The sequence below is a fragment of the Bombina bombina genome, chromosome 2 (genome assembly GCF_027579735.1).
Source record: "Bombina bombina isolate aBomBom1 chromosome 2, aBomBom1.pri, whole genome shotgun sequence".
Classification (NCBI taxonomy): Eukaryota; Metazoa; Chordata; class Amphibia; order Anura; family Bombinatoridae; genus Bombina; species Bombina bombina.
Window position 1 is genome coordinate 361,416,461 of NC_069500.1, and position 26,977 is coordinate 361,443,437.

The following is a 26,977-nucleotide window of genomic DNA, read 5'->3' on the forward strand; positions in this document are numbered from 1 at the left end:
TCTGTCTCATATCATCTCACTAGACTTCAAGACTAGGCAGTACCGTACTTGGTGGTAGGCTCACCAGTCTCTTCTTCAAAGGGTCTCCTTTAACCAGTCAACATTGGTAGTAATCACAACAGACACCAGCCTGTCAGGTTGGAGTGCAGTCTAGGGGACAAGGTCACTGCAGTGACTGACATAAATCACCAAGGTGCAATTCAAAGTCATTTGGTGATGAAAGAGTTAGCCCCATTCTAACGGGGAAAGAACACCATCACTGCATGATTGTGACAAACCACAACCCCAGGAGAAGCAGATTTTCTCAGATGTCAGTACATTCACCCTGGCAAATAGTCACTGAATCAGGAAATATTCTTCTAGATTGTGAGATGCTGGGGCAAGCCAGAAATAGATTGCATGGCTTCTCTACACAGGCGACTCATAGATGCCTTAGTTGCTTCCTGTTGATTCATTCTAGTTTACATCTTTCCTCCCTTTGTGTTTCTATCCAGAGTGATAGCCAGGATAAAATAAGAACAAGCCTCTGTGATATTTATTGCTCTGGCATGGCCCCTCAGGACTTGGTATACAGATCTAGTCCAAAAATCCTCCAGCCTTTCTTGGACCTGTTCTCTCAAGGTCTCTTTTTTTTCATTAAGATGTCAAATCTATAAATTTGACAGCTTCTTTGTTGAACACCTTATCTTGTATCACAGAGGATTCTCTAATCAAGTGAGACTAAAAAGTACTGTTAGAATTCCTTTAGAATTCATTTCATAATACAATTCTCACAGGATGGTCTGGAAAAGCGCGTATCAGCCAGTTCGGATAGGTAATATTTCTGCCTTGTCATTCACAAAAAGTTGTATGTACCATTAATTGCAAAGACAAAGAGAGATCTTGCAAGAAAAGGGCTAGGCCTGTCTAACTCTAAATAAATATCTTGAAAGAACCCACTGATTAAAATTATCAGCAACAAGTAGTAAGATTGTGTGAGAGAGCAATACTCTGTGTCAGGGGGTAAATGGAACCCCAGATACCCAGTAAGAAGTATAAATGTAGTTAAAATTGTCTCAGAAAACCATTCATACTAAAAAATCTTTATTGGGAGACAAAAGTAAAGTCCAGCAGGACTCAGACAAACATTCACACATACACTGATTAAAAATAGCTCAAGCTCGTATGTTTAATTAGAAAAGTCCAATATATAGCGAGGGAAACAGAAATAATGGTATTGCAGTAATCTCTGCAAATAATACTCTCGAGGATATCTAATATGAGCAAATGCTGGAAGATTCCTTTGAATATTAATAATATGCAGGTTAACTTTGCACAGTAAATTATGGACCCTTGGATGGTGTGTTGAGAAGATAATAACCAGAATATATATTTTTATATAGTAGTCAGGTTAAGTGTTTAGAATCTCATAAAGCTCAATTGTATGTGTACTATTAGTAAGTAGAAATAGCACCCGACATCACAGTAATGGGTTAAATGTATTGCGTTATAACTGAGAGCTTAGGTTCAGCTGTATTGCTCAAAAAGGATACTGGCCTAACCAATACGGTATTTTGTGACCCAGTGTTCTCAATGGTTTGACCGGTACATACGTAGTTGCTAATAAATATAAATGTATGTTTGATACATATTAGCACAACCGGAAAAACAAACCGATACCAAATATCCCTCAGTAGCAGGAAAATATTTGCTAGGCTGAACAGTTATTGATATTGCTTTAGTCAATAAGGGAATGTCATTATATTTCTATATATAGAGAGGTACTTAAGGTAATACAAAATAAATATTTTATACCATATATATTAGTACCAATGATTTTTATGTTTTATATTGACCACTTGCATCAATTATGATACTATAATAAACCCAGCACTAGTATCAGGTTACCACCTTAGTTGCCAAACACATATAGGTGAAAATATTAAAAGCTGTCAGTTATTCAAATTGGCAAAATGAGAGACCCACATAACAACTGGCTAAAGTAAGCCTCTTCTATAACTGAGGCTGTCATTAATATTACTTCTGGCTAGTAAAGATCCAACATTCACATCACCATCTACAAAAGTCTCTACTATATCGGAGACTGTATTATTGTTAACCTGCTCAGATTTCACATACGCATATATTTTGTAAATATAGGAGGTATAATTGCGAGCGAGCGGCTAAAAACAGTGAGGTACTGTGACCTCGTGAACAATGCCCCTGACGCGCGTTTCACATAACGCTTCTTCAGAAGAAGGAGACTCTGCACTTTATTTGGGACCAAGATTTCTTGTTAAGGATCTTTTATTTGGCAGTGGGCAGGCACTTTCTGACATGTGACTAAGAGACTTTAGGTGTTAACCTCTTTCATGGTTAGGATTCGGTTAACCCTCTTTTGGTGGCTCAGCTAGACTTTATTGGCTATTTGTTTTTAAAAAAACGTATTAATGGTCTCATTAATTTGGGCTTATTAAATTTACTGCACTTTGTTATTAACAGCTTTTTTCATTTAAACTGCCTATGTTGGTTATGAAGCGCGCAGCTTCTATTGTTCCGGTCATGTGACCTTCCAACTCTGTCTTCAGTGTTCACTGAGCAGTTGCAGCGGCCGGATGCGAGGACGAGATCAGCTAGAGAAATAGTTTTTTCTCGTTGCTGCTGGGATATCGTAATCCTTGGAAGAGGCAGGTAGGCACCTCAGTGTGTAGCTGAGGTGTAGAGGCTATATTTAGTTAATTTTAAGCTGTTTGTTTTTTCCTTCTAATACTCTGATCCTTGGCAGGTTCTTTGTATAGTTTGGGGCCATATTGCTGCAAGCAGTGAGGGTGCAGGTTGTCTAGTCAATCTAGGACTATACCGCTCTACTGTTTCTTAAAGGGACAGTACATTAATTAAATTGCATTTATTTTTTGTCCTTATTTTTGCCAATATATTTTCTTTAGGTATGGAAGAGCAATCTGTTCCTTTGAACGTGTGTCTTCTATGTTTAAACCAAATTGTGCTACCCATGCAATTTTGCTCCACTTGTCTAGATAGGACTTTAAAACATAAAGATAAACTTTTTGTTTCTGAGCCAAATGTCTCTCAGGATGATGCTGTTCAGGCATTGCCACAGCTTTCTCCTCAAACGTCCCAAGCCTCTATGGCGTCACATTCAGTGGCCTGCGGTTCCTCTCAATCTCCTGGAGGAGTTTATTTGCCTGCAGATTTTGCGGCTCAGGTATCCTCTGCGGTATCTGCAGCTTTAGCTGCTTTTCCTATGCTACAGGGAAAACGCAAGAGGACATTTAAAGATTCAGATAGTAAGGTTTCTGTTCCGCATTTGGCTACTCAGGGGGAGGATTCCCTGGTAGCTTCTGAGGGTGAAATCTCAGATTCAAACAGTATAATTCCTTCTTCTGATGCTGAAGTAGTATCCTTCAGATTTAAGCTTGAACAACTTTGTGTATTGTTAAAGGAGGTTTTGACTACTTTGGACAACTCCGACTCGCCTGTCGCTATCAACCCTAAAAGATCAAGTAAACTGAATAAATACTTGGATGTTCCTTCCTCTGTGGAGTTATTTCCTGTTCCAAATCGTGCAACGAAGATTATTGCACAGGAATGGGAGAACCGAGGGATTCCCTTTTCACCATATCCTGTCTTTAAAAAGATGTTTCCTGTTGCCGACTCCATTAAGTTTTTGGCTCTTCCGTTTGGCCTTGCCACAGCTCCCAGAATTTTCTCGAAGGTTCTGGGGGCTCTTTTCGCAGTGATCAGGTCTCGGCGAATTGCAGTGGCGCCATACCTGAATTACATTTTGGTTCATCTTTTCATCTTTTCAACAAGCAATTTTCATACAGAGATCTTGTTGTCTTTTCTACGTTCCCACGGATGGAAAGTGAATATGGAAAAGAGTTCCCTTGTTCCAGCTACAAGGGTGGTTTTCTTAGGGACCATAATAGATTCCCTATCTATGAAAATATTTCTGACTGAGGTCAGAAAATCAAAGATACTTTCCTTTTACTTCTCTCTGCAGTCTACTCAGCCTACTGTTCGGCCATCAGTGGCTCAATGTATGGAGGTAATTGGTCTGATGGTCGCTTCCATGGAGGCACATGCTTCCAGAGAACTTCCTGGGTGATTGTGACCACGGACGCCAGCCTGGGACTTGTTCAAGGCACAAGGACTATAGACTCTGGAGGAGTCTACTCTCCCCATAAACATCTTGGAGTTGAGAGTGATTTGCAATGCTCTGATGGCTTGGCCTCAGTTGTCCTTAGCCCAGTTTATCAGGTTCCAGTCAGACAACATAACCTCAGTGGCTTACATCAACCACCAAGGAGGAACTCGGCGTTCCTTAGCCATGAAGGAGGTGGCTCAGAATATGCGGTTGGCGGAAGCTCACAATTGCTGTTTGTCTGCCATCCACATTCCAGGAGTGGACAACTGGTAAGCGGATTTCCTGAGCAGACAAACTTATCACACCGGGGAGTGGGCTCTCCATCCTTAAGTGTTCTCCAGCTTAACCCTCAGATGGGGGGAGCCGGAGATGGATCTGATGATGTCTTGGCAGAACGCCAAGCTTCCAAGGTATGGTTCAAGGTCAAGAGATCCACAGGCCGCTCTGATAGATGCTCTGGCGGTTCCTTGGAATTTCAGTCTGGCATACCCGCTTTCTCCGTTTGCTCTCCTTCCACAAGTCATTGCTCGTATCAAACAGGAGAGAGCATCAGTGATTCTCATAGCTCCTGCGTGGCCTTGCAGGTTTTGGTATGCAGATCTAGTGGAGATGTCATCTCTTCCACCTTGGAAATTGCCTCTGAGGAAGGACCTTCTAATTCAGGGTCCCTTCCTTCACCCAAATCTCATTTCTTTGAAGCTGACTGCTTGGAGATTGAACGCTTAGTTCTGTCTAAGCGTGGTTTTTCTGAATCGGTCATTGAGACCATGATTCAGGCTTGTAAGCCTGTTACTAGCGAGATTTACCATAGGGTATGGCTTCAATACCTTTATTGGTGTGAATCCAAGGGCTATTCTTGAAGTAGGGTCAGGATTCCTAGGATTTTGTCTTTTCTTCAGGAAGGTTTGGAGAAAGGATTGTCAGTCAATACTCTGAAGGGTCAGATTTCTGCATTATCTATTTTGTTACATAAGCGTCTGGCGGATATGCCAGATGTTCAATCATTTTGTCAGGCCCTGGTTAGGATTAGACCTGTGTTTGTCTGTTGCTCCTCCTTGGAGCCTTAACCTTGTTCTTAAAGTTTTGCAGCAGGCTCCGTTTGAGCCTTTGCATTCCATAGATATTAAGTTATTATCCTGGAAGGATTTGTTTTGTGTTTTTTTTTGCTATCTCTTCTGCTCGGAGAGTTTCGTAACTGTCAGCTTTGCAGTGTGATTCGCCTTATCTTATCTTCCATGCTGATAAGGCGGTTCTTCGTACTAAGTTGGGTTTTCTTCCTAAAGTAGTTTCAGATAGAAATATTAATCAGGAAATTGTTGTTCCTTCTCTATGCCCTAATCCTCCTTCTCATAAGGAATGTTTGTTGCACAACTTGGATGTTGTGCGTGCTCTGAAATTCTACCTACAGGCAACTATCGATTTTCACCCGTCCTCTGCCTTGTTTGTTTGTTTCTCCGGAAAGCATAAGGGTCAGAAAGCTACTGCTACTTCTCTTTCTCCCTGGTTGAAAAGTATTATTTGTTTTGCTTATGAGTCTGCTGGTCAGGCACCTCTACACCTTTGTGTTATTCTTTTTTCCATTTCTCTTCGGTCGAATGACTGGGGATTGTGGCAAGGGGAGTGATACTTAAAGGGACACTAAACCCAAACATTTTCTTTCATTATTCAAGTAGAAAATACAATTTTAAACAATATTCCAATTTACTTCTATTATCTCATTTGCTTCATTCTTTAGATATTCTTTGTTGAAGAAATAGCAATGCACATGGGTGAGCCAATCACACGAGGCATCTATGTGCAGCCACCAATCAGCAGCTACTAAGCCTGTCTAGATATGCTTTTCAGCTAATGATATCAAGAGAACTAAGCAAATTAGATAATAGAAGTAAATTAGAAAATTGTTTAAAATTGCATGATCTATCTGAATCATGAACGAAAAAAGTTGGGTTTTATGTTCCTTTAACAGCTTTGCTGTGGTGCTCTTTGCCTCCTCCTGCTGGCCAGGAGTGATATTTCCTTTAGTAATTGATGACGTCGTGGACTCACCATATCTGGGGGGAAAAATACATTTATCAGTTAAGCATAAATTTTCTTTTTTGTACAGTTTTCCATTCACTTGCCTAGCTTTATACTGCTTTTTTATTTTTCTCCTTTCTCTTGGTTATATGTATGACTGAGAGATTATGGATAAGTGGGAGAGATTAAAAGCTCTGTTATAGTGGTTGTTTTTGCCTCTTTCTAGTAGACTGGAGTTTAATCCCACATGATGGCTCATGGATTTTAACAATCATAAAAGAAATTAATTTATACGGTAAGCATACATTTTGTGTATAAGATGTATTGCAACAGGAATATCAAATGAAGGTGATTCTTTTACATCTGTATTCAAAGAATAATTATATTAGAGAATATTTTACTCTTTCAAAACTTTACATAGTTTGCCATGTTCATTTGATATTGTTTCAGATTAGTGACTTGATTTTGGACAGCATAATTCAGAAGCAACAGTTTGACAAATTTGTGAAGACCAAATTTTTCAGTTCATTGAAGCTGCAAGTGATTCGTTCCAACAGAGTGAGAGAACTGGCAGATTATCTTGTAAACTGCAATTGGTAAGTTGCCCATGTTTCAGCCGAAATATGTTTTACTATCCTAATACTTTTAAAGCTTAGGAAAATTATTCAAAACCAGGGTGAATAAATTGAACTAGGGTCAATTTATTTATTTTTGTAACTTTTTTCTATTTAAATTGGAATTTTAAAAATTAAAATGCATTTTGTAGAAAAATCTATATATTGATAGTTTTCTATTTAAGATACATTATAATACAAAGGTTATTCATCCTTAAATAAGGATTAGTTTTTAATTATGTAATATGAGGCTGTATATTCATGGCTGTAATGTTTAACCTCTCAGATGTGCATGATGAGGCATCCTCATCATGCACATCTCTTCTGCAGTACGAATGATGAACATCAGTTCGTCATCCAGGGGGCCCCACTTCTGATCTGTAATCCTAGAGACCCACGCACTGCACATGGGGAAAGGAGACTACAGCTCCTTTCCCCATTGATGTCTCTGCCCTGTAGCCATGTAATGTTACCAGCTGCACCTGTGGTGATGTCACAAGGGGGCAGTGCTTACTATCAAAACGGGCAGTGAGAGACAGCTCTAATTGAACCCCTATCCAGTGTGGGCTAAAGGGACACGTTATCTCTCATTTGAAAGTTCATACCCCTATCTTTCAAATGAGGGATTCAGCTCCTCAGAATTAAAAACGATGATCTAGTGAAGGGAGGGGGCTATCCCCCTGTCTGTGTTTGAGGAGGGGAAGGGGGCACCTTTAGAAAAACACAAAAGGTGCATGAGACCCCTTTTTAAAAGAGGGGAACCCCCTCTTACCAGAATGAGGTCTCAGGTTTTTGCCATTTTCTTTTGTAAGATGGTGAGGGTACACAAGTCCAAGATTATTCTATCCCTCACACCTCATTGATAAGCCAGTCTTGTCTTTGCCTCCCAGGAGGAAGGTAAAGAATTAAGATACTCCAGATTATTCGTTGAGAGAGGTCCTCAAACCCCTTTTCCCCTCAGAGAGCTGCTACTGGATAACAGAGGTAATAATGAAGTCTGGGTTGTGACACAATTACTAATTATTAATTAATTATTACAGTTAAGGAGTTATTCACAGGCCTACCCACAGGGACCAGTCCCTTAGCCTCCTTCTCCTGGGTCGTTGAGATTTTTGCATTGGGTAAGATTTCAGTAGAGTGGGTGCAATTCAGGTAAATCCAGTTCCTCAGCTTGCACTCACATAGCCCACCGGCTATTAGTAGGAACAGTTTTTTTTTGTTTTGTTTTTTACACAGTTTCTTGATACTTTTTTAGACAGTTTACACCACTGCATATACTTTTAGTATGACTTATGTATCATGTGTTCAGGAGATAGCTGTGTGCTGGGAACCTCTTTTGACCGGACAGATTTATTTATTTTCTTTCATGTAATTAGCAAGAGTCCATGAGCTAGTGACGTATGGGATATACATTCCTACCAGTAGGGGCAAAGTTTCCCAAACCTCAAAATGCCTATAAATACACCCCTCACCACACCCACAATTCAGTTTTACAAACTTTGCCTCCCATGGAGGTGGTGAAGTAAGTTTGTGCTAGATTCTACGTTGATATGCGCTTCGCAGCAGGCCGGAGCCCGGTTTTCCTCTCAGAGTGCAGTGAATGTCAGAGGGATGTGAAGAGAGTATTGCCTATTTGAATTCAATGGTCTCCTTCTACGGGATCTATTTCATAGGTTCTCTGTTGTCTGTCGTAGAGATTCATCTCTTACCTCCCTTTTCAGATCGACGATATACTCTTATATACCATTACCTCTACTGATTCTCGTTTCAGTACTGGTTTGGCTATCTACTATATGTAGATGAGTGTCTTAGGGTAAGTAAGTCTTATTTTATTATGACACTCTAAGCTATGGTTGGGCACTTTATATGTAAAGTTCTAAATATATGTCTTTAAACTTATATTTGCCTTGATTCAGGATAATCACTATTCCTTATTTTCAGACAGTCAGTTTCATTATTGGGATAATGCATATGAAATATTTTTTTCTTACCTTTTAAAGAATTTTTTTCAATTGACCTTTTTTCCCTGTGGGCTGTTAGGCTCGCTGGGGCTGAAAATGCTTCAATTTATTGCGTCATTCTTGGCGCTGACTTTTTTGGCGCAAAAAATTCATTTCCGGCGCCCTAATCGACGCCGGAAGTGTATGCATGGTTGCATCATTTTTTTTGACGTTCAGATGTTTTTTTGCGCCAAAATTGTGGGCGTCGTTTTTTTCGGCGTCACAGGAAGTGGCGTCATACTTGGCGCCAAAAAATATGGGCGTTGTACTTGGCACCAATAATGTGGGCGTCATTCTTGGCGCAAAAAAATGTGGGCGTCATTCTTGTCTCCACCTCTTTCACATTCTTTTTCACATTATTTCAGTCTCATTTTTCATTGCTTCTGGTTGCTAGAAGCTTGTTCATTTGGCATTTTTTCCCATTCCTGAAACTGTCATTTAAGGAATTTGATAATTTTGCTTTATATGTTGTTTTTTCTATTACATATTGCAAGATGTCTCAACATGACCCTGGATCAGAATCTACTTCTGGAAAGACGCTGCCTGATGCTGGTTCTACCAAAGTTAAGTGCATCTGTTGTAAACTTTTGGTATCTGTTCCTCCGGCTGTTGTTTGTGATAACTGTCATGATAAACTTTCTAATGCAGATTGTATTTCCATTAGTAATAATCCATTACCTGTTGTTGTTCCTTCAACATCTAATGTTCAGGATGTCCCTGTTAATGTAAAAGAATTTGTTTCTAAATCTATTAGGAAGGCTCTGTCTGTTATTCCTCCTTCCAGTAAGCGTAAAAGGTCTTTTAAAACTTCTCATATTTCAGATTCATTTTTAAGTGACCGTCGTCATTCTGACTTATCTGTTTCTGATGAGGATCTATCCGGTTCAGAAGATTCTGCCTCAGATATTGACACTGATAAATCTTCATATTTATTTAAGATGGAGTTTATTCGCTCTTTACTTAAAGAAGTGTTAATTGCATTAGATATGGAAGAGTCTAGTCCTCTTGATACTAAATCTACTAAGCGTTTAAATTCGATTTTCAAACCTCATGTAGTTATTCCTGAAGTTTTTCCAGTTCCTGATGCTATTTCAGAAGTAATTTCTAGGGAATGGAATAGTCTGGGTACTTCATTTACTCCTTCTCAAAGGTTTAAGAAATTGTACCCTGTGCCATCTGATAGATTAGAATTTTGGGATAAAATTCCTAAAGTTGATGGGGCTATTTCTACTCTTGCTAAACGTACTACTATTCCTACGGCGGATAGTACTTCCTTTAAGGATCCTTTAGACAGGAAGATTGAATCCTTTCTAAGGAGAGCTTATTTATGTTCAGGTAATCTTCTTAGACCTGCTATTTCTTTGGCTGATGTTGCTGCAGCTTCAACTTTCTGGTTGGAGGCTTTAGCACAACAAGTGTCAGACCATAATGTTTATAGCATTATTAAGCTTCTTCAACATGCTAATAACTTTATTTGTGATGCCATTTTTTATATCATTAGAATTGATGTCAGGTATATGTCTTTAGCTATTTTAGCTAGAAGAGCTTTATGGCTTAAATCTTGGAATGCAGATATGACTTCTAAGTCAACTTTGCTTTCTCTTTCTTTCCAAGGTAATAAATTATTTGGTTCACAGTTGGATTCTATTATTTCAACTGTTACTGGGGGGAAAGGAACCTTTTTGCCGCAGGACAAAAAATCTAAAGGTAAATTCAGGGCTAATCGTTTTCGTTCCTTTCGTCAGAACAAGGAACAGAAGCCTGACCCTTCCCCTAAAGGAACGGTTTCCGTTTGGAAGCCTTCTCCAGTCTGGAATAAATCCAAGCCTTTTAGAAAGTCAAAACCAGCTCCCAAATCCGCATGAAGGTGCGGCCCTCATTCCAGCACAGCTGGTAGGGGGCAGGTTACGATTTTTCAAAGATATTTGGATCAATTCGGTTCACAGTCTTTGGATTCAGAACATTGTTTCTCAAGGATACAGAATAGGTTTCAAGATAAGACCTCCTGTGAGAAGATTTTTTCTCTCTCGCATTCCAGTAAACCCAGTAAAGGCTCAGGAATTTCTGAAATGTGTTTCAGATCTAGAGTTGGCTGGGGTAATTGTGCCAGTTCCAGTTCTGGAACGGGGTCTGGGGTTTTATTCAAATCTATTCATTGTACCAAAGAAGGAGAATTCCTTCAGACCGGTTCTGGATCTAAAAATATTGAATCGTTATGTAAGAATACCAACATTCAAAATGGTGACTATAAGGACTATTCTGCCTTTTGTTCAGCAAGGGCATTATATGTCCACAATAGATTTACAGGATGCATATCTTCATATTCCAATTCATCCAGATCACTATCAGTTTCTGAGATTCTCTTTTCTAGACAAGCATTACCAGTTTGTTTCCCTTCCGTTTGGCCTAGCAACAGCTCCAAGGATCTTTTCAAAGGTTCTCGGTGCCCTTCTCTCTGTCATCAGAGAACAGGGTATTGCGGTATTTCCTTATTTGGACGATATCTTGGTACTTGCTCAGTCTTTACATTCTGCAGAATCTCATACGAATCAACTTGTGTTGTTTCTTCAAAGACATGGTTGGAGGATCAATTTACCAAAGAGTTCTTTGATTCCTCAGACAAAGGTAACCTTTTTGGGCTTTCAAATAGATTCAGTGTCCATGACTTTGTCTCTAACAGAAAAGAGACGTCTGAAGTTGGTTTCAGCTTGTCGAAACCTTCAGTCTCAGTCATTCCCTTCGGTAGCTTTTTGCATGGAAATTCTAGGTCTCATGACTGCTGCATCGGACGCGATCCCCTTTGCTCGTTTTCACATGAGACCTCTTCAGCTTTGTATGCTGAACCAGTGGTGCAGGGATTATACAAGGATATCACAAATTATATCCTTAAATCCCAATGTTCGATCTTCTCTGACTTGGTGGTTGAATCACCATCGTTTAATTCAAGGGGCCTCTTTTGTTCGTCCAACCTGGACTGTGATCTCAACAGATGCGAGTCTTTCAGGTTGGGGAGCTGTATGGGGATCTCTGACAGCGCAGGGGGTTTGGGAATCTCAGGAGGCGAGATAATCAATCAACATTTTGGAACTCCATGCGATTTTCAGAGCTCTCCAGTTCTGGCCTCTTCTGAAGAGAGAATTGTTTGTTTTCAGACGGACAATGTCACAACCGTGGCGTATGTCAATCATCAAGGTGGGACTCACAGTCCTCAAGCTATGAAAGAAGTATCTCGGATACTTGTATGGGCGGAATCCAGCTCCTGTCTAATTTCTGCGGTTCACATCCCAGGTGTAGACAATTGGGAAGCGGATTATCTCAGTCGCCAGACGTTACATCCGGGCGAATGGTCTCTTCACCCAGAGGTATTTCTTCAGATTGTTCAAATCTGGGGACTTCCAGAAATAGATCTGATGGCCTCTCATCTAAACAAAAACTTCCCAGGTATCTGTCCAGATCCAGGGATCCTCAGGCGGAAGCAGTGGACGCGTTGTCGCTTCCTTGGAATTATCATCCTGCCTATATCTTTCCGCCTCTAGTTCTTCTTCCAAGAGTGATCTCCAAAATTCTAATGGAACGTTCGTTTGTACTGCTGGTGGCTCCAGCTTGGCCTCACAGGTTTTGGTATGCGGATCTCATTCGGATGGCCAGTTGCCAACCTTGGAGACTTCCGTTAAGACCAGACCTTTTATCTCAAGGCCCTTTTTTCCATCAGGATCTCAAATCATTAAATTTGAAGGTATGGAAATTGAACGCTTGATTCTTAGTCACAGAGGTTTCTCTGACTCAGTAATTAATACTATGTTACAGGCTCGTAAATCTGTGTCTCGAAAGATTTATTATCGAGTCTGGAAGACTCTTATCTGCAAGTTCTTTGAAAGGACAAATCTCTGCTCTTTCTGTTCTTTTTCACAGAAAGATTGCTAATCTTCCTGATATTCATTGTTTTGTACAGGCTTTGGTTCGTATCAAGCCTGTCATTAAGTCAATCTCTCCTCCTTGGAGTCTTAATTTGGTTCTGAGGGCTTTACAGGCTCCTCCGTTTGAACCTATGCATTCTCTGGATATTAAAATACTTTCTTGGAAAGTTTTGTTCCTTTTGGCTATCTCTTCTGCTAGAAGAGTTTCTGAGTTATCTGCTCTTTCTTGTGAATCTCCTTTTCTGATTTTTCATCAGGATAAGGCAGTGTTGCAGACTTCATTTCAATTTTTACCTAAGGTTGTGAATTCTAACAACATTAGTAGAGAAATTGTTGTCCCTTCATTGTGCCCTAATCCTAAGAATTCAAAGGAGAGATCTTTACATTCTTTGGATGTAGTAAGAGCTTTGAAATATTATGTTGAAGCTACTAAAGATTTTAGAAAGACTTCTAGTCTGTTATCTTTTCTGGTTCCAGGAAAGGTCAGAAAGCTTCTGCCATTTCTTTGGCATCTTGGTTAAAGTCTTTGATTCATCATGCTTATGTGGAGTCGGGTAAGTCCCCGCCTCAAAGGATTACGGCTCATTCTACTAGGTCAGTTTCTACTTCCTGGGCTTTTAGGAATGAAGCTTCTGTTGATCAGATTTGCAAAGCAGCAACTTGGTCTCCTTTGCATACTTTTACTAAATTCTACCATTTTGATGTTTTTTCTTCTTCTGAAGCAGTTTTTGGTAGAAAAGTACTTCAGGCAGCTGTTTCAGTTTGATTCTTCTTCTGCTTATGATTTCAGTTTTTCTCATTATTTAGATTAAAACTTTTGATTTGGGTTGTGGATTATTTTTTCAGCGGAATTGGCTGTCTTTATTTTATCCCTCCCTCTCTAGTGACTCTTGCGTGGAAGTTCCACATCTTGGGTATCTACTATCCCATACGTCACTAGCTCATGGACTCTTGCTAATTACATGAAAGAAAACATAATTTATGTAAGAACTTACCTGATAAATTAATTTCTTTCATATTAGCAAGAGTCCATGAGACCCACCCTTTTTTGTGGTGGTTATGATTTTTTTGTATAAAGCACAATTATTCCAATTTCTTATTTTGATGCTTTCGCACCTTTCTTATCACCCCACTTCTTGGCTATTCGTTAAACTGAATTGTGGGTGTGGTGAGGGGTGTATTTATAGGCATTTTCAGGTTTGGGAAACTTTGCCCCTCCTGGTAGGAATGTATATCCCATACGTCACTAGCTCATGGACTCTTGCTAATATGAAAGAAATGAATTTATCAGGTAAGTTCTTACATAAATTATGTTTTTTTATCTTTTTTTGCAAGACACAATGAAACAAAGACAATAAAACTGACTATACATAGCAAATTAAAAGGGAGAGGTACAATGAATTGTCATATACAGATCAGTACCTGGTTATGTCCTAATTGTCAATGGGGAATAATAAGTCCATTTTGAAGGCACCAACATGTGTCTTATTTCTTATCTTTGTTGCAAGTAAACTGTATATAACAAAATTAAACTGACAAACATATAAAATATATGTAAAATGGGTCATGACGTATACAAAGTGTAATACAATATCATCTTCAAGTAAAAAAAAACAAAAAAAGCAGAAGATGAGAAAGTTACGAGCTGTGTAAAAGGTCTTATGGAATATTAATAAATTAAGGATAACAACATTTATGCTTACCTGATAAATGTCTTTCTTTCCGGGTATGGAGAGTACACAACGTCACTCCAATTACTAGTTGGATATTCAACTTGTGGCCAGCGGGCGGAGGCAAACAGCACCCCAGCAAAGCTGTTAAGTGTAACTTCCCTTACCCATAATCCCCAGTCATTCACCCGTAGGAAAATGGAAAAAGAAGAAACACAAGGGTATAGTGGTGCCTGATGTTAACTCAAAGAAACTGCCGAATTATAATTTAAAAAGAGGGCGAGGTCGTGGACTCTCCATGCCTGGAAAAAAAGAAATTTAGCAGGTAAGCATAAATTTTGTTTTCTTTACTATGGCATGGAAATTCCACAACGTCATTCCAATTACTAGTGGAAACCAATATCCAAGCTAGAGGACACGGAATGAACAGGGAGGGAGAACAAGGCAGGCGGACCTAAACAGAAGGTACCACCACTTGAAGAACTTTTCTCCCAAAAGATGGCTCAGCCGGGCAAAAGTATCAAATTTGTAGAATTTGGGAAAAGTATGCAAAGAGGACCAAGTTGCCGCCTTGCAAATATGTTCCACAGAAGCTTCCTTTTTGAAAGCCCAAGATGAGGAGACAGCCCTAGTGGAATGAGCCGTAATTCTCTCAGGGGGCTGCTGTCCAGCTGTCTCATAAGCAAAACGAATGATACTTCTTAACCAGAGGAAACAATTTCCTGATTAATGTTTCGATCCAACACCACCTTAGAAACCCCAATTTAGTACGAAGGAACGCCTTATCTGCATGAAAAACAAGGTAGGGGAATCACACTGCAGAGCTGAAAGATCAGAAACTGCGGGCGGAAGAAATAGCAAGGAAGAACAAAATCTTCCAAGATAACTTTATATCAACAACATGCATCGGCTCAAACGGAGCTTGCTGCAAAACTTTAAGAAGTGGGAAAAAAAGGCGCTCCAATGGTGCAAGAAAATTGTAACAGATTCAGGAAAAACTCCAATATCCCCTCCACTGGATGATACTCACATAGGTGGCACACTGTAATGCAGTGCAAGGCAGGCAGGCTGGATGGATCAGAGCCCCCCAGCTGGCTCAGTCCGGCAAACAGGTGCAGCACCTCCAAAAGGTGATAAGTGGCCAAAAAGGATTTAGCAGTCTCCAATGAAAACTCACAAACTCTTAAAAGCACACACCCCTGTGCATAAGGGGGTAATGTATTGTACACAAAGTTAAAAGTGCTCCTGGCACAGTTTCCTCAGGCAGTGAATAAAAAACAAATAAAAATCGCAACATATATAAAGCATTTGGCACCTGAACAATAATTAAGTGTCCAATGCCTGTGAGTGGTTCTACACACATGATCGTAATTGATAATCGACTACTACTGTGTACTAAATTAACCTCTTCCGATCACCACTCCATCATAATTGCTACTACACATACATCGAGTATTCAAATATACATTATAGTCATCAAAACCTCTTGTCCATATTGCTGTGTCCTCCCTGGGAGCCTATAAGCAAAGCAGCTACAAAGTTGTCACCTTATGTCAGACGCCGATCGTTGCGTTTTCCAAATATTTGGACGACTTCCGCATTCTGATAACCCAATTTTCTGACAGACGTGTCACGTGATAATACGTCACTCCCAATCAGCGTTAGGAGGTAGGGCTGCTATAGCATTACCATGGCAGTGAATTGACTCGAAAGTTACTGTCAATCAGAAAGCGGGGCTATCCAAAAATAGACAGAGACAAGCTGATTTAGACACAAGCAACAACAATATAAAGGGGGAATCAGAATATGGAGAGCGGGGGGAGACTATTAGAACCTTAAAAGGTCCCAATTCTTACATATACAACATATAATATTCCTAAAACCTAAAAATATACAAACCATGTTGTTAAACAAATGTGCATACACAAATAAAAGTGACATACTACTCCGCATAATTTACACGTTCACTCTACCCTGATACTGTGTTAATTCTGACTGGACAGCGTGTCACATATTTGGCCAATTGCATGACATGAAGGTAGACACTCATTTTAGTTAAATATTAGATCACAATCCAATATGTAGAGAGATCCAAGTGAAACACTCAAGTTTCTGGCCATATAGATGTGTGCATAAAGAAATAGTGGAATCCTGGCCCCTGACAGCCCCAATCAGTGCTTTATGGACTTATTGGAATGCTGCCAGATCTATGTTCTCATGGAGACCCTCAGGAGACAGGGTTCCCAATTTCCATATCCAATAGGTCTCTCTCTGGCAGAGTCTATTGAACCTGTTATAGTAGATTCAAAACATAATATAGGTTTTTGGAGAAAAATCATAGCCCCAAGTAAGATAGTGGCAACCAAAAAGAACTATCGAGATTCCACAAAATCAGGTAGTATTTCAGGTTTCTTGAATCTGAAGGAAGGTATATTTAAATGTGGTCAAATTAGATGTCTCACGTGCAGTTTTATTGGTCATAAGGAAACTACATTTAGGTTCAATACTACAGAAGAGATCTCCCATATTTGGACTAGGATTACATGTGAACGTACTTACGTGGTATATTTGGTTACATGTGTCTGTGGAAAACAATACTGTGGCCGCAACAGCAGGATTTTAAGAACACGCTGGGGCGAGCATATAAGAAATATTAAGAAAAAGTACAATAAATAAAAGTGTCTTTCCACAGTACACATGTACATGAGGGTAAGGAAGATACGTATAAAATCATCCCTATTGAATTCATTCCTAAGTCTATCTACTATAACAGGTTCAATAGACTCTGCTAGAGAGAGACCTATTGGATATGGAAATTGAGAACCCTGGCTCCTGAGGGTCTCAATGAGAACATAGATCTGGCAGCATTCCAATAAGTCCATAAAGCACTGATTGGGGCTGTCAGGGGCCAGGATTCCACTATTTCTTTATGCACACATCTATATGGCCAGAAACTCGAGTGTTTCACTTGGATCTCTCTATATATTGGATTGTGATCTAATATTTAACTAAAATGAGTGTCTACCTTCATGTCATGCAATTGGCCAAATATGTGACACGCTGTCCAGTCAGAATTAACGCAGTATCAGGGTAGACTGAACGTGTAAATTATGCGGAGTAGTATGTCACTTTTATTTGTGTTTTAGGAATAATATATGTTGTATGACAAGAATTGGGACCTTTTCAGGTTCTAATAGTCTCTCCCCTCCCCCCGCTCTCCATATTCTGATTCCCCCTTTATATTGTTGTTGCTTGTGTCTAAATCAGCTTGTCTCTTTGTCTATTTTTGGAGAGCCCCGCTTTCTGATGCCTGATTGACAGTAACTTTCGAGTCTATTCGCTGCCATCGTAATGCTGTAGCAGCCCTACCTCCTAACGCTGATTGGGAGTGACGTATTATCACGTCTGTCAGAAAATCGGGTTATCAAAAATGTGGAAGTCGTCCCAATATTTGGGAATCGCAACGATCTGGGTCTTTGACGTAAGGTAACAACTTAGTAGCCACTTTGCTTATAGACTCCCAGGGAGGACACAGCAATATGGACAAGTGGTTTTGGTAACTATAATGTATATTTGAATACTCGATGTATGTGTAGTAGCAACCATTGTGGAGTGGTCATCGAAAAAGGTTAATTTAGTACACAGCAGTAGTCTATTATCAATTACGATCCTGTGTGTAGAACCACTCACAGGCATTGGACACTTTTAATTATTGTCCAGGTGCCAAATGCTTTATATATGTTGTGATTTTTATTTGTTTGTATTCACTGCCTGAGGAAACAGTGCCAGAAGCACTGAGAAACATGTTGCAGATTGTTTTTATACTTTTAACTTTGTGTACAATAAATTACCCCTTTATGCACAGTGGTGTATGCTTTTAAGAGTTTGTGAGTTTTCATCAGAGACTGCTAAATCCTTTTTGGCCACTTATCACCTTTTGAAAGGCCTGCACCTGTTTGCCGGAATGAGCCAGCTGGGGGGCTCTGATTCATCCAGCCTGCCTGACTTGCACTGCATTATGGTGCGCCACCTATGTGAGTATCATCCAGTGTAGGGGATATTGGAGTTTTCCTTTCTAAGAATGGGAGAATCCACGGCTTCATTCCTTACTGTTGGGAAATACAACACCTGGCAACCAGGAGGAGGCAAAGACACCCCAGCCAAAGGCTTAAATATCCCTCCCACTTCCTCATTACCACAGTCATTCTTTGCCTTTCGTCACGTTAGGAGGTGTCAGAAGATTTGGAGAGTCCTGAAAAAGGGTATCTGCCCTTCGAGATAGGACTGGAGTTTTAATTAGTCATGTCAACCTCTCAGTGAGAGTATTGATGAAAGTCTGGAGATGCAGGGAAAGTTTTTCTGCGAAACCATCCAGACTACTGCTAACAGCTTCTAAGCAATCAGTGTTGATGAGTTTCACTGTCTGCTTTCTATCACTCACGTCCATGTCAGGAGCGCTGCTATAAGACTGTCACACTTGATAGGCTGTGTTCTGTTCCACAGCATGGATCCTGGAGGTAAGATTGTTTCAATTTTTACACATGAAATGCTACAACAGGATCACAGTGTGGCTCCTTTATACCTTGATAGGATCTAGTGTTAATATCCTCTGAAGGGGGTTTATTGAACAGTTGGGGTTAATTAATCCGTGTATTAATTATTTACATGCTGCTTTGTGTGATTTTTTTCCTGGGCTGATAGACTGTGTGTTTTTGGCTGGAACAAACAGGTTTCACTTTTAAGTTTCACTTTCGTTTTTGAAAGTGTTGCACAGCTCCTATTACTTGCTGTACTTGTAATAACAGGGAAAGTACTGTCTTGCACTCCATGTGACCGGGTGTGGTCTATGTTCATTTCCTCCATTCCGGCTGAGACTTGAACCTGAGGAGAGTGTTTGCTCTGTTAACTGTCTGGGTCTAGGAGGTGGTGAGTGCCCCAGCCATTGGGAGTATAACGGTGCAGTTTTCTATAATAAAAAACATTTTGTGTCCTTCTGTGGGTATAACCTGAGCTATGGAGGACTCAGACATGTTAGAAGGTACTCCTTCTGTACAAAATCATACCTGTTTATATTGTGAGGAGGCCGTGGTTTTCCCGCCCACTCAATTATGTTCCACATGCCTTAACACCGTTATAAAGTCTAAGAAGGGAGACAAGCCTGCTAAGGCTCTTAGTCCCTACCTCTCAGTACTCGGCGTCCCATGAGATTACTACCCTTGCTACATTATCCACTCCACATGCAGTTCCCTGTAGCACATCTCATCCTCCATCCGGAGGTGGCCTTCCGGCGGACTTTGCCGCGCAGTTAAAAACAGCGGTGTCCGCGGCCCTCGGTGCATTACCTCGCTTTAACAAACGCAAAAGAAAGGTTCAACATAGCTCTCCTGACCTGGAGTCATCTAAATATTTATCGGATTTAGCTATTATGTCCCAGTTATCTGATGATGAGTTAACATCTGACCCAGAAAGTTCACCCTCTGAAGCTACAGAGTCCTTAGCATCTAAGCCTAGCGTCTAAGCCTCCTGCTGTGGAGGAACCGTCCTTTAGATTTAAAATTGAGCACTTGCGTTTTTTATTAAAGGAGGTTCTGTCTACGTTAGAGGTTCCAGAGGCCGCACTGCCTGAAGAACCTATGATATCTAAATTAGACAGAGTTTACAAAGACAGGAAAGTTCCTTTGACTTTTCCTGTGCCGGTTAAAATGGCGAACATTATTAAAGGGCCATGATACCCAAATGTTGAAACACTTGAAAGTGATGCATCATAGCTGTAAAAAGCTGACTAGAAAATATCACCTGAACATCTTTAAGCAGCAAATCAGTTTGTCTGTCCCGGGACAGCTAAGGGAGTGAGCTTTCGTGCACACTCATATTATTTCCCTATTCAGTTTAAGGAAGTTTTCTATGAAATCTCATGAGAGTTAAGTGAAATCTCATGAGATCGCAGTAAAAGAGTTCATGACCTCAGCACTGTTGATGCTGATTGGCTGCAGTTAATTTCTTCTTTCTTTTTTTTTTTACCTGCAACTGGGCAGCAGCTGAAGTATATTTTTTACACAGAACTTACTCTGCTGAGCTGAGGAAATTGTGAGGTAAAATATCTTCTTTTTTTTACATAGGGATGCTCATGTGATCTTTTCCTGTCAGCTTTTTACAGTTATACTGCATAAGTTTCAAGTGATTTAGCATATGAGTATTATGTCCCTTTAAGAACGAATAGGAAAGAATTGGTTCTCCCTTTTTCCCCTCGTCTACTTTTAAAAAGTTGTTCCCGGTCCCGGACTCTCAACTGGATTTGTGGGGCTTCATTCCTAAGGTGAATGGTGCTATCTCTACGCTTGCTAAACATACCACTATACCTCTTGAGGATAGTTCTTCAGAGAGCCGATGGATAAGAAAATAACCTTTCTGAGAAAGATGTTTCAATATACAGTATTTTTGTTTCAACCGGCGGCTGCAGTTGCCGCGGTTGCCGGAGCGGCTACCTACTGGTGCGACTCTGTCGGAACTCATTGAGGTGGAGTCTCCCCTCGAGGATATTCAAAACAGAATTAAAGCTCTGATAATTGCTATTTCTTTTATCTGTGACGCAAATTATTCGCCTAAATGCACAGGCCTCTGGCTTTGTGGTCCTAGCCCGCCGGGCGCTCTGGTTAATGTCTTGGTCTGCGGATATGACTTCTAAGTCCAGACTCCTTTCTCTTCCCTTGAAGGGAAAGATTTTCTTTGGTCCAGGCCTGGACTCCAATATTTTCTACGGTTACCGGAGGCTAGGGTGCCTTCCTATCGCAAAACAAGAACAACAAGTCTAAGGGACGACAATCTTCTAATTTTCGTTCTGACAAATCCCTACGACAATAATCCTTCAAGCCCAGAGCATCCCAAGAGTACTTGGAAGCCGGCTCAGTCCTGGAATAAATCCAAGCAGAATAAGAAGCCCGCCAAAAACAAATCAGCATGAGGAGGCGTCCCCCATAGGGCCTGGTTCAAGGACATACAGGATCCGTGGGTCCTGGAAGTGGTATCGCAGGGATACAAGATAGGCTTCAAATCTCGTCCGCCAATGGGCCAGATTCCTTCTCTTGAATCTGTCTACCAGACCAGAAAAGAGGGATGCCTTTCTACGGTGCGTTCGGGATCTATCCTCCTTAGGAGTTGTTGTCCCGGTGCCTATCGAAGAAAGAGGTTTGGGGTTTTATTCAAACCTTTTCGTTGTCCCAAAGAAGGAGGGAACTTTCCGCCCAATTCTAGACCTAAAGTGCTTAAACTAATTTCTCAGTGTCACTTCCTTCAAGATGGAGAAGATGAGGTCCATCCTACCTTTAATTCAGGAGGGCCAGTTTATGACCACTATAGATCTGATGGACGCTTACCTTCATGTTCCAATCCAAAGGGAACACTTTCAATTCCTGAGGTTTGCATTCCTGGACCAGCACTTCGAGTTCATTGCCCCTCCGTTTGGCCTAGCTACTGTTCCAAGAATCTTTATGAAGGTTCTGGGGGCTCTTCTAACCGTTGCCAGAACTCAGGGTATTGCAGTAGCCCCATACTTGGACGATATTCTGGTGCAAGCACCATCCTTTCGTCTGGTGGAAGAATTCTCGGAGTCCCTTCTCAGTCTTCTTCGATCACATGGATGGAAGATAAACTTGGAAAAGAGTTCTCTTATCCCAAGTACCAGGGTTTAATTCCTGGGTACTATAATAGACTCCATATCTATAAGGATATTTCTAACAGACCAGATACATTGCAAGCTAACTTTGGCATGTCTTGCCCTCCGGACCTCCTTGAGTCCCTCTGTGGCTCAGTGTATGGAGGTGATTGGTCTCATGGTGTCCTGCATGGACATCATTCCTTTTGCCACGTTCTGTCTCTCTTTTACAACTGTGCATGCTGAGGCAGTGGAATGGCGATCATCCAGATCTGTCTCAACAGATTGTATTAGACAGCCGGTCGAGAGAATTGCTCTCTTGGTGACTCTGTCCAGATCATCTGTCCCGAGGGACATGCTTCTTAAGACTATCCTGAGAAATTGTGACTACGGACGCAAGCCTATCCGGATGGGGAGCTGTTTGGGGTGCTAGGAAGGCATAGGGGTTGTGGACTCAGGAGGAGTCCTCCCTCCCAATCAATATTTTGAAACTACAGGCAATCTTCAAGGCCTTGAAGGGTTGGCCACTTCTGGGTTCCTCTCAGTTTATCAGGTTCCAATCAGACAATATAACCTCGGTGGCTTTCATCAACCAGGGGGGAACGAGAAGTTCCTTGGCAATGAAGGAAGTATCTCAGATTCTGGAGTGGGCAGAGGCCCACAGTTGTTCGCTGTCAGCAATCCACATTCCGGGTGTGGACAACTGGGGGGCAGATTTTCTCAGCAGGCAATACTTCCATCCAGGGGAATGGTCTCTCCATCCCGAGGTGTTCACAGAGATATGCAGCAAGTGGGGGACGCTGGAGATAGATCTCATGGCTTCCCGTCTCAATACCAAGCTACCCAGGTACGGATCGAGGGATCCCCAAGAGGATCTAATAGATGCACTAGCAGTGCCCTCGAGGTTCAAACTCATATATATTTTTCCTCCATTACCGCTTCTTCCTCAAGTGGTGGCCCGCATCAAGCAGGAGCGGGTATCAGTAATCCTGATTGCTCCATCGTGGCCGCGAAGGACGTGGTTCGCGGATCTAGTGGGGATGTCCTCATCTCCTCCGTGGAAGTTACCTTGTTGCAGAGACCTGCTGATACAAGGTCCATTTGTTCATCAAAATCTAGATTCTCTGAGGCTGACTGCGTGGAGATTGAACGCTTAGTCTTAGCCAAGAGAGGTTTCTCTGAGAGTGTCATTGATACTCTTATTCAAGCTCGTAAACCAGTTACTCGGCGTATCTACCACAAGGTGTGGAGGACCTATTTATTCTTGTGTGAAGAGCGTGGTTTTTTCCTGGCATAGAGTTAAGGTTGCCAGGATCTTATCTTTTCTCCTGGATGGGCTGGAGAAGGGCCTTTCTACTAGTTCCCTTAGGGGACAGATTTCAGCCCTATCGGTTCTATTGCACAAGAGACTGGCTGAGCTTCCAGATGTGCAGTCCTTTGTTAAGGCTCTGATTAGGATCAGACCTGTGTTTAGATCTGGGGCTCCTCCTTGAAGCCTAAATCTTGTTCTTCGGGTTTTGCAACAGGTTCCATTTGAGCCTCTGCATTCTGTTGACACTAAATTGCTATCTTGGAAGGTTCTCTTTTTATTGGCTATTGCCTCTGCGCACAGAGTTTTTGAGATCTCTGCTTTGCAATGTGAGCCCCCTTATCTGATTTTTCATGCAGATAAGGCAGTACTAAATTAGGTTTTCTTCCTAAGGTTGTGTCAGATCGCAACATCAATCAGGAGATTGTGGTTCCTTCCTTGTGTCCTAATCCTTTCTCATCGAAGGAACGCTTACTTCACAATTTGGATGTGGTTTGCGCCTTGAAGTTCTATCTTCAGGCTGCTAAGGAGTTTAGACAATCTTCCTCTTTGTTTGTTGTCTATTCGGGGAAGCGTTAGGGGCAGAAGGCTACTTCGACTTCCTTATCTTTTTGGTTAAGGAGTGTCACGCGCTTAGCTTACGAGACATCGGGACATCGTCCTCCTGAGAGGATAACGGCTCATTCCACTAGAGCAGTGGCTTCCTTTTGGGCCTTTAAGAACGAGGCCTCTGTAAGGCGGCTACCTGGCCCTCCTTGCATACTTTTTTAAACTTTTACAAGTTTGATGGGTTTGCTTCGGCTGAAGCATCTTTCGGGAGAAAAGTTTTGCAGGCTGTGGTGCCCTCAGAATAGGGTCCGCCTCTTCCTTTTTGTTCCCTCCCGTTATTAATTCAGTGTCCTCTGGAGTTTTCCCAACAGTAAAGAATGAAGCCGTGGACTCTCCCTATCTTAGGAAGGAAAACATAATTTATGCTTACCAGATAAATTCCTTTCCTTCTGGAAAGGAAGCCCCCGTTTGTTTTTTCTTGTCTATGGGCGGTCCCCTATTTATTTTATTCTTCTGGCACCGTTTATACCCTTATGTTTCTCCTACTTTTCCTTGTTCCCTCGGCAGAATGACTGGGGTAATGAGGAAGTGGGAGAAATATTTAAGCCTTTGGCTGGGGTGTCTTTGCCTCCTCCTGGTGGCCAGGTGTTGTATTTCCCAACAGTAAGTAATGAAGTTGTGGACTCTCCCTATCCGGAAGGAAAGGAATGTATCTGGTAAGCATAAATGATGTTTTTTCTCAATCTGTTGTGATTTACTGCACTATTGGAGCGCCTTTTTTATTTTTTCCACATCTATAGCACATCTACTTGATTTAAGAAGAGCTGATCCAGGTGCCTACCTGCCATTGACTGAAGCTTTAAGAGGGCGCCTTTGTCCATTGGGACCATTTTTAGTTGGACACAATTTGGTGACTTAAAACTTTAAGAACTAGGTTAAGACTCCAAGGAGCAGCAACAGGTTTAAATACAGGCCTGATTCTGACCAGGGCCTGAACAAAAGCTTAAACATCTGGTAAATCTTCCAGACGTTTGTGCAAAAGAATAGACAGTGCAGAAATCTGACCCTTCAGAGTACTGACTGACGAACCTTTCTCCAGGCCATCCTGAAGAAACGATAACATTCGGGGAATCCTCACCTGACTCCAGGAAAAACATTTAGCTTCGCACCAAAAAAGGTATTCGTGCCATACCTTATGGTAAATGCTGTGAGTAACAGGTTTATGAGCCTAAAGCATAGTATCAATGACCGCTTCTGAAAAACTACGTCTAGACAGGACAAGACGTTCAATCTCCAAGCAGTCAGCTTCAGAGAATGTGGATTTGGATGGGAGAATGGACCCTGAATTAGAAGGTCCTTCCTCAGAGTTAACCTCCAAGGAGGAAGAGATGACATCTTCACCAGATCCGCAAACCAGATCCTGTGAGGCCAGACAGGAGCTATTAGAATCACAGACTCTCTCTCCTGCTTGATACGAGCAATGACTCGTGGAAGGAGAGCAAACGGAGGAAACAGGTATGCTAAACCGAAATCCCAAGGAACCGCCAGGGCATCTATCAGAGCACACAAACCAACGTGAGGGAGCGCTCAGACACGGCAGCTTACGGTATTGTATGATTCTGCAGTGGCCTTCACGTAGATGGTCCCTCCTCCAAAGATGTCGTGATGACGTAGCAGGATCCAACAGCCGGTGCGAGGACGGGAGCGATCCACCTCCGCTCCAACAGAACACAGCAAACACAAGGAGTCAGCGCACCCGGCGTTAAAGAAACTGAAGGCACACAGTAAAATGCTCAAAAGGTAGATTTAATGCAATGCATAAATAAACATCACATTACAAGGCCAGAAGTGTATGGTGGCTGGCTCCACCGGGAATAAAAGTTAATAAGGTGACCTTATTAACTTTTATTCCCGGTGGAGCCAGCCACCATACACTTCTGGCCTTGTAATGTGATGTTTATTTATGCATTGCATTAAATCTACCTTTTGAGCATTTTACTGTGTGCCTTCAGTTTCTTTAACGCCGGGTGCGCTGACTCCTTGTGTTTGCATCTATCAGAGCAGCCTGAGGATCTCTTGACCTTGAACCGTACTTTAGAAGCTTGGCGTTTTGACGAGACACCATCAGATCCAACTCCGGAACCCTCCACCTGAGGGTTATCCTTGAGAACACATCCGGATGGAGAGCCCACTCCCCTGGATGAAAAGTCTGTCTGCTCAGAAAATCCGCCTCCCAATTGTCCACTCCTGGAATGTGGATGGCAGATAGGAGACAATCGTGATCTTCCGCCTACTGCACAATGCGAGTCACCTCCATCATGGCCAAGGAACTCTGCGTTCCTCCCTGGTGGTTGATGTTAGCCACTGAGGTGATGTTGTCCGACTGGAATCTGATAAACTGTCAAAGCATTAAAGATTGCTCTCAACTACAAGATGTTTATTGGAAGAGAAGACTCTTCCCAAGACCACAGGCCCTGAGCTTTTAGAGAACCCCATACAGCTCCCCAGCCTAACAGGCTGGCATCCGTAGTCACAATCACCCAGGAAGGTCTCGGGAAGCAAGTTCCTCGAGACAGATGTTCCTGTCAAAACCACCACGAGAGAGCGTCTCTTGTTAGGGGTCCATATTTATCATCTGCGATAAATCTGAATGGTCTCCGTTCCATTGACTGAGCATGCAAAACTGCAGATGGAACTGAGCAAAAGGAATGATGTCCATGGAAGCCACCATCAGACGACCTCCATGCATTGAGCCACTTATGGACGAAAAGCAGACTGGAGAGAGAGGCAAGAAGTTTGGATTTTCTGATGTCCATCAGGAAAATCTTCATGGACAGGGAATCTATGATTGTCCCTAGGAAACACTTTTGTAGTTGGAACTAGAGAACTCTCTTCCAGATTAACCTTCCACCCGTGGGAACGTAGAAAAGACAACAACATCTCTGTATGAGATTTTACTAGATGAAAAGATGACGCCTGAAACAAGATGTTGTCTAGATAAGGCACCACAGCAATTCCCTGGGATCTGATCACTGTCAATAGAGCTCCCAGAACCTTTGTGAATATTCTGGGGCTGTGGCAAGACCAAACGGAAGAGCAATAAACTG

At 41.6% G+C, this 26,977-nt stretch overlaps 1 protein-coding gene across 1 annotated transcript in view; it reads left to right on the forward strand.

Moving 5' to 3' along the window:
• Positions 1–26,977, forward strand: part of KNTC1 (kinetochore associated 1) — a 1,377,837-nt gene that overhangs the window by 1,211,368 nt on the left and 139,492 nt on the right. The window contains exon 62 of the mRNA XM_053701768.1: positions 6,611–6,756. Within this exon, the coding sequence (XP_053557743.1) occupies positions 6,611–6,756 (146 nt within the window). The remainder of the gene's footprint in view (positions 1–6,610; positions 6,757–26,977) is intronic.